This window comes from Camelina sativa, chromosome 14 (genome assembly GCF_000633955.1).
Source record: "Camelina sativa cultivar DH55 chromosome 14, Cs, whole genome shotgun sequence".
Classification (NCBI taxonomy): Eukaryota; Viridiplantae; Streptophyta; class Magnoliopsida; order Brassicales; family Brassicaceae; genus Camelina; species Camelina sativa.
In genome coordinates this window covers 23,561,026-23,568,969 of record NC_025698.1, presented here as the reverse complement: position 1 = coordinate 23,568,969, position 7,944 = coordinate 23,561,026, and the positions used below count along the sequence as shown (strand labels likewise).

At 38.0% G+C, this 7,944-nt stretch overlaps 2 protein-coding genes across 5 annotated transcripts in view; one reads left to right on the top strand and one right to left on the bottom strand.

The window, feature by feature from the left end:
- The window catches only part of LOC104742263 (exocyst complex component SEC3A), a 9,137-nt gene extending 5,294 nt beyond the window's left edge, over nucleotides 1-3,843 (bottom strand). For all 4 annotated transcript variants that reach the window (XM_010463250.2, XM_019236251.1, XM_010463251.2 and 1 more), the window contains exons 1-13: nucleotides 3,529-3,843; nucleotides 2,963-3,033; nucleotides 2,724-2,804; nucleotides 2,488-2,555; nucleotides 2,262-2,364; nucleotides 1,946-2,094; nucleotides 1,424-1,541; nucleotides 1,208-1,312; nucleotides 909-1,010; nucleotides 696-833; nucleotides 384-512; nucleotides 219-299; nucleotides 65-139 (exon numbers count right to left, since the gene is read on the bottom strand). In XM_010463250.2, coding sequence (XP_010461552.1) covers nucleotides 65-139; nucleotides 219-299; nucleotides 384-512; nucleotides 696-833; nucleotides 909-1,010; nucleotides 1,208-1,312; nucleotides 1,424-1,541; nucleotides 1,946-2,094; nucleotides 2,262-2,364; nucleotides 2,488-2,555; nucleotides 2,724-2,804; nucleotides 2,963-3,033; nucleotides 3,529-3,703 — 1,395 coding nt within the window. In that variant the 5' untranslated portion in view covers nucleotides 3,704-3,843. The remainder of the gene's footprint in view (nucleotides 1-64; nucleotides 140-218; nucleotides 300-383; nucleotides 513-695; nucleotides 834-908; nucleotides 1,011-1,207; nucleotides 1,313-1,423; nucleotides 1,542-1,945; nucleotides 2,095-2,261; nucleotides 2,365-2,487; nucleotides 2,556-2,723; nucleotides 2,805-2,962; nucleotides 3,034-3,528) is intronic.
- On the top strand, nucleotides 5,223-6,806 carry LOC104743910. The gene is made up of 4 exons (XM_010464941.1): nucleotides 5,223-5,301; nucleotides 5,427-5,623; nucleotides 5,678-5,768; nucleotides 5,836-6,806. Exons 1-4 carry the CDS (start codon nucleotides 5,223-5,225, stop codon nucleotides 6,804-6,806), a joined length of 1,338 nt encoding a protein of 445 aa, XP_010463243.1.

Here is a 7,944-nt window from a genome sequence, read left to right as displayed (position 1 = left end):
GTCAATTAAGAGTTCCAGTAAATCAGTTGTCAATATAAAAAAGAAAGGAATATTTGCTCCTCACCTCCCGGCGAAGGAGCAAGTTCAGAGAGCTACAGTATGCTTTTCTCAATGGTCCCAAACAATTCTTATCAAGACCCTGAAAAGAGGGAGGAGACAAGTTGTCAACGTACTGAATTGAGCTTTCAGAATATCACCTAGTCATTTCTCGGTTTTACCTTTAAATGTTGCAAAAGACGAGCATATGTTCTGCATTTATACCGTAAATCTGCATGGTCAGGCCTCTTCAGCTGCCCTCTCTGTTTACAAGATGCAGCGATATATATTCAGAATTATAATCTTTAGATTCATATTGGAAAGATGGAATTTTACAAAAGTAGTACCTGAGAGAAGTAGCTTTTGTCGCTGATCATGAAATCTACCAAACTAGCAAAGTAGTTTCTCAAGAACTCAGAAGCTCTCCTTACAAAAGTAGCTTTTAATTTTTCTAGTTCTGCTCTTTTCTCTCTTACCTGAAGAAAATACAGCACGAGTAGCCCAAATTCAGGTAATTGTACAAAACCTAGACATTTCTACGAATGATTCATACTGTTAATATTATTTTCTAACCCCGACATGTAATATAATAAACCAAACTCTTTAACAAAATAGAATACTTATGAGCGAATAAGAAAGATTGAAGTGCATAGGCATACAGCTCGCATATTAGCATAGATCGGATCTAAGTTGGGTACTTCAAGGCCCCTTAAAGCTTTGGCTAACCACTCGCAAGCCTCGATATTTTGGAGCATGTCTGCTTCATCAAATGAGCCTCCTGTTAGGGATGCTGCATACTGCAATCAACAACATTTTTTAAGTGAACCAAGTAGATAGATGAGAAGCCAGCACAAAAATAAAGCGAAACAAACCTCAGATGGCACACGCAGTCTCTCAATAACTTTATCAAGTTCCTCAATGAGAGCTTTATTGTTTACAGACTGCATTTCTAGCTTGTTGTTTCGAGTTTCTATCTGGATACCATACAAGAAAGTGAGAATATGTGTTGACATATGAAGCAATGATCAGTCCAACAACACAAGTACTTGAAATCAATTTCTCTTTCTCTCTTACTCTCGCAGCAGATTCCATAAGTAATATGAAAGCCATAACCAGCCACAAATAATAAACAAATCACCACGAATGATTATTTATAGGAAGTGAGTCCTACCGATTCAATGTCTTCCCTCATGTGTCTAAGTTTAATGTTGAATATTCCTAACCATTCATCCATGTCATCAACAATATTTGTAGCTGCCTCTAGTCCATTCAAAACCTGAAAAAACATGAAGATGAGGATATAACAAGAAAAATTAAACCGTGATCTTCCCATCAACTGTTCAAATACCAAGATAGTCTTGAATAATAATTAGCATAAAATAATTACCTCATCTACTAATGGTTCGCTTTCCAGAATTGCATGTACATTTGCCGCTTCAAGAGCTTGGAGCTCTCGCTTCAGTCTTTCAGAAAAGGCCTCAGCTTCACCAATGCCCATTACGTAACTGCATAAGTCAATTATATCAGTCGACTGAACAACCTGAAAAAACTAAGTGGAACAGATAACTGCTTCCATTATTTACTTATCCCCAGCAACCTAGTTTTCAGAGAATAATGCCAATAGTATATGTTTAATACAATCAAGAAGAAAAATAAGTATGTGAGCTATAATTACTATGAATGCTGGACATACAAACAATTCTGCTTAATCAGAAACCTATTGCCACAAGCTTTAACTTAATGGGAAGGAGTCCTGGGTTATTTACTCTTATCTCTTCATTCCATATAACTATAACACAAAGTAGATAATAAAGCAGTCATCCTTTGTAAAACATATACTGATTTTTACATAAGAAAAAAGGAGGAAATGCGTGAACAGAAAGGATTTAACCAAAGAAAAAAAACATACGTTCCCAAGAGAGCCTCCATATCCTCTTCCTCGGCCTGAGAGACTAGTTCTTTCTCAACAGTAACTTTCAAGTCGCTTTCTGTTACGGTTTCAGTAACAGGCTCACCATCTTCTGTACTTCTTTGAGTAGTGACTACTGGAGTGTTATCCTAGACCAATAATACGAAACAGAAAGATAAAGCAGATAAAATTATTATATGAAAAGCACTCACGTATCTGAAAAGCAGAATGAGTTTAACAAGTACATACAGAAGCTTGTTTTGAAATTAAGAGACTTCGACAAAAAACAGAAGACAGAAAAAGTTCTAATCCGCACCTTAGCCCAAAGGGCCATCTCGACAATATCTATACCAACAACTTTGGGAAGGCGGCCTAATACGTCTTTGCATATGTTCAATATGCAAACTAAAAGTCGGTTCCTACAATCAAGGTAGAGAAACGTTATGTATTTAATGAGCAAAACTACAATAAAAAATATATCATTGCTTAACATCTATACGTCACATACTGAAAGAGTTAATGTATATTCCTAACTGTGGTACCTGTCATCAGTGTTGCGCATGGTCCACTGAGGAGGAGCAACACTTTGACTCCTGAGATTGTCAAACCCCTAAAAGACTATGCATCAGCAAAAGCAGGGGTGAAATTGAAAATATTAAACAGTATTTTACAGTTATGCATTCTGCTTTTGTGTTCCATTTCTTATACTACATACTACAAATATTTCTTCTTGAAATCTTACAAATACCACTTCAATAAAATCATTGAGTAATCTTACCAGGGTAAAAGTGCATCCACTTGGATCATTAGTTATGACTTCCACCTTTGACAGATGCTTGAGTTTATACATTTTAGCAGGCTGAATGAAAAAAGAATTATAAAACATCATCATGTCATTCTGAACTTCGAATAATCTGCTATCGTGGTATAAATTTGATTTTTATCAATCAAAATGTTAAAGCCTGTGAGTTTCTCGTGAAAGTGTGCCTCATTTAGAAAAAAAATTATGAAGACTACCTCAAGGACTCCTCCACTTGAATACTTCATGACACGAAGAAATGCTTTCTTCCGTTGACCCTTCGATTTGACTGTCGAAAGCAGAATAAAAACGCATATAAGTTGATTACAACTCTTAAGAACCTGATAATATCTGACAAGAAAGCTTGAAAAACACATGGATCCAAGGCATCATATCACAAACTTGAATCAGAACACACAAGTACACTGGGTTGTTTCACCTAATAGAGTACACACTACCAAAATCTTTTTTGCTGACAGGGTAAAAAACTTTTCTGAGCTCTGAAGAGTCTCGAAATGGCCAAGAACAGTGAAATATTATAAGGATTTTGTATTCTACAGATTCCTTTCCATGGCACAAGCCCCAAATCAATTACATTACTATGCTTATCTTAATACCAGTGGAAATCAACTTTGAGACTGTACAGGAAACAAAACTCCGATCTAATGCAATAGACACTAAAACTTAAAGCTTAATTTAGGGGGAAAAACGCGAAATCGAGTAATTGAATCCAGAAAATGAAATCAAATCTGAAGAATCAAAGAAGAGAAGAAGAAGGAATCACCGGAAAGAGCGAGAACCCTGGGTTTAGCCATTTGTCGACCCAATTTCCCAGACTTGCCCCAAACACCGCGACTCTTGGCGACGCGTATCGACATAACGATCGATTGTTTGGTTCCTTCGATCCCAGCCTCGCAAGCTCGCCGTAGCTCTTCATCGTCGGCGCTTGATTTCGCCATTGTTGTTGTTGTTGTTGCGCTTGTCTCTCGCTCAGCGGATCCAGCAAGGAGGTGATGATGATGACCGGGTAAACAAGAGAAAGAGGAAATTAGGCTTTTGCGACGGATTAAGAAAGCTGAATAATCTCTTTTGTTCCCATTTCAGTAATTATGTTCCGAATTTACGTGGCAAGCCATTTATTGTAATGGCAACAAAATGTGTATGGCAAACAAAATAAAAAATAAAATTTTCAGATAAAATATTTTGCGGATTTAAATTATGATTTTCGTTAAATTTGTATTTTAAAAATTTATATACAGGAAAGTTAATTTGTTTATTATTCATGTAATATTTTTTCATTCCAAAATAGAATTGTCAAATTAAGTTTAGAAAAAAAAAACTTCTAATTATATTACACAAGAATAAAACATCGAAAATTTTCAAATAGACCTTAGAAGTGTTACAAAAGTGGCTGTCAGATTGACTTTAGATTTACGATTAATGTTGTAGTTTAGACTGTATGATCTAACGTTATATGTTTTTAAATTTGTGTTGTGGTTTAGTTTCTTTTTAACTAGACAATTAATTAATAAAATATTTTTCTACACAACAATCACTATAATTCACGAGACAAATAATATATTCAAGCACAGATCTTGAGATTTTCAGATAAATATAATATCTTTACCAAAAGTCTGTGGAATTGTATCTAATGTGAGATTCATGTCAAAAGTCAGCTGATCAAACTTTGGAGGAAGCTCCCAGCAAATGCGTTTATCAAAGTCAATTTCAAACCACAATGTGTGAGGTTACACATTAAGAACTCGAGTGCTTATGACAATGTCTTTTTGGCAGGAATAGATTGTTCTCAACATCCTCTCTACAATAATAATAACAAAAAAAATATAGTAACAAGATATTTTGATGACTACGAGAAAAGTAGTAACGAATTCAAAGCTAAAATATATGTATATATATATATATTATTGTAATATACAAAGACACTATTTACTTTTATAAGGCGTCTTTTTAAACGGATTATAATCCTTGGATGGTTCTGATGGCATTGAAATTTGTACTCTCTTAGGAGGGAAGACTATAGAAACGTTCGTCGTCTGAATGAAGTTAAAATGGTTTAACTCATTCATCCACTAAATAGGAGATGAAAGAGTTGAACAAATTTAAGTTATAATTTGTTCATTTCTTCAACTTTTTTGGTTGAATGGGATGAATAAGTATTTCAACATTAATCTCTGTAATGCCGGTGAACCGAGTTAGGTTTTTTTGAAGGTTGGTGTCGACCGACACCATATTGTTTAAAGGTTGTCGGTTTTGTTCGTTCTCTGGTTCTGTGCGGTTTAGTGGTTTTGGAAAAAACCCTAAACTTTCTCTATAAAAGGAAAACGCTCTCTTCATGTGAGGGGTTCCTTCCCCAGCCGTTTTCCTGCCCTATAGAAAAGAAGAGAGATGTGGGGATATCTGGATGTTAAGGAGGTGAGGAGTTGGATTTGGGGATGAGAAAGAAGGGGAGTGGTGATGATGTGGCGTGGAGGAGGAGGGGGAAGCTCTGCTGGTGGTGAGGTATTGCTCCTTCCTCAGATTCCGTCCTTAACCCAAGGTAAGTGGTTGTCGTTAAGCCCTTGTCCGCTGCATTTTTGTTGTTTCTTGATTTGCGTTGTTGTTGTCCGCTTGCTATACCTAAGGATTATCGACCGATATCATGCTGCAATGTTATGTACAAAGTTATCTCAAAAATCCTTGCCAACCGACTCAAGATCATCCTCCCCAAATTCATCGCGCCCAACCAGTCTGCTTTTGTCAAGAACCGATTGTTGATGGAGAATATATTGCTTGCTACAGAAGTCATCAAGGATTACCACAACAACAATGTCTCTCCGCGCTGTGCCCTAAAGATTGATATCTCCAAAGCTTTTGATTCTGTACAATGGAGCTTTCTACTCACTACTCTGTGAGCTCTTGACTTTCCTGAGCAGTACATTTCCTGGATTCAGACCTGCATCTTCACTGCTTCGTTCTCTGTCCAAGTTAATGGCAAACTTGCTGGCTATTTTAATAGCAAACGAGGTCTTCGCCAAGGATGCTCACTCAATCCCTACCTCTTTGTTATTTGCATGAATGTCTTATCTCGCAGTTTTGGGTAAGGCTACAGGCAACAATGTTTTTGGCTATCACCCTCAATGTAAACACATGAAGCTCACTCACCTCTGTTTTGCAGATGATTTACTCGTCTTTGTGGACGGACAACAGTCATCAATCACGGGTGTTCTGAAGGTTTTTGAGGATTTTGCTACTCATTCGGGTCTCAAAGTTAGCATGGAGAAATCTACAATATATACAGCTGGTATCACGATGGAAGACAGAGAGGAGATTCTCAGGCACTTTCCATTCGAGTATGGCTCTCTACCAGTTCGATACCTCGGGTTACCTCTACTACCAAAGAGAATGTCCTCGGCTGATTACATTCCTTTATTGGAGATGATAAAGTCGAAGATAGGTTCCTGGACAGCTCGGGTACTCTCTTTTGCGGGGAGGCTTCAGCTCATCTGTTCAGTAATTTCAAGCATCACCAACTTTTGGATTTCAGCTTTCCGCTTGCCTAAAGCCTGCATTAAAGAGATAGACCAGTTATGCTCTGCTTTCTTGTGGTCCGGTCCTTCACTGAATGCCAAGAAAACAAAAGTTGCTTGGTCTGAGGTGTGTCTCCCAAAACGTGAGGGAGGTTTAGGACTTCGCTCGATCGAAGAAGCTAATAAGGTGTCTGTTCTCAAACTGATATGGAGACTACTCTCAGCAAAAGACTCTTTATGGGTAAATTGGGTCAAACGTTACCTTATCCGTAGCGGTTCAATCTGGACAGAGAAACCTAATCCTACCTTGGGTTCATGGATTTGGAAGAAACTCTTGAAATATAGAGATTTGGCACAACAATTCCATCGAGTGGAAGCACACAATGGAGAACACACATCTTTTTGGTTCGATATTTGGTCTCCCCTGGGACGACTTTATGAGACGCTAGGCGAAAGAGGTTGCATTACTATGGGTATACCATCATCGAGCACTCTGGCTGAAGCAGTTGTTATGACTAGGCGACGAATGCATTGATCGGCTTTTCTTAGCTCCGTTGAAGAGGAGATACAAAAATATCAGTCTATCCGGATAGCAGGAGAGCAGGATGTAGCTCTGTGGAAGGGTCACAATGATCACTACGACAACCAATTCACAACCAAAGCTACTTGGTACCATTTACACCAAGCCAAGCCCATAATGGAGAACTACCGTGCCATCTGGTTCCCTAATATTACTCCAAAATATGCTTTCATCACATGGTTGGTAGCAAAGAACAAGTTAGCGACCGGAGAGCGTATGAATAAATGGAATCCTAATGCCATCACAAGCTGCATCTTCTGCAGTAACACGATGGAAACAAGAGAGCACCTATTTTTCATGTGTCAATTCTCCAAACAAATATGGGAGTCGCTAGTGAAACGGCTACTCAAGGATAAGTACACTACACACTGGAAAGAGGTTATGGTTTTGCTAGCGGGTGACACTCTGGACAAGACAACACGGTTCCTAGCGGGATATGCCTTTCAGAATACCATTCATGCACTATGGAGAGAAAGAAATGATCGACGTCACGACGAGAAACCTTCGACAGTGGAATGTATTATCAAGCTGATAGATAAGAATGTTTGAAACCGGGTGAGCACAACAAAGGAAGGTGGTGGTCCTATGATCCAAGTCTGGTTTTCTGCAAGATTCTATTAATCATGTTCTTTAAAATTATTTTGAAAACGTTTAAACAAGCTTTGTAACAAGTTTATTTTTTCTTTAAATATAATTTAACATTAAATTCAAAAAAAAAAAAGTGGTTGATGTTAGGCTTATCTAGGGTTTTGGGATGATTGGGGTGGGTTTGTCATGGGTAAGATGGATTGAAAAGAATCCATGGGTTGTTTTTATGGTTGTTGTCATTGTGAATATGTTGGGTATATGCTTAATCGTTGAGGAAAGAGTATTGGTCGTAGAGTTAGGTTTTGTTGGCCGAGAGGTGCTTGAAATCGGCTACGGGTCGTATTTCAGAAGTTGTGTCGATCAACACCATAGTGGTGTCGGTTTCGGTCGACACCAACACCAACATACGAACAATGAGAACTGGTCCATGATGGCTACTTCGGGGAAACGTTTAGAGGATGAAACGGAGTCCGATTGGGCTGAAATTTTGTGTGGAGCTTCGTAG

Excerpts from the sequence above, each read along its gene's own strand:
- LOC104743910 (XM_010464941.1), top strand. The coding sequence starts at position 5,223 with ATGTGGCGTGGAGGAGGAGGGGGAAGCTCTGCTGGTGGTGAGGTATTG. Across the intron at positions 5,624-5,677 it reads TCTCCAAAGCTTTTGATTCT|TACATTTCCTGGATTCAGAC; the intron begins GTACAATGGAGC and ends TTTCCTGAGCAG. Across the intron at positions 5,769-5,835 it reads CTATTTTAATAGCAAACGAG|TTTTGGGTAAGGCTACAGGC; the intron begins GTCTTCGCCAAG and ends CTTATCTCGCAG.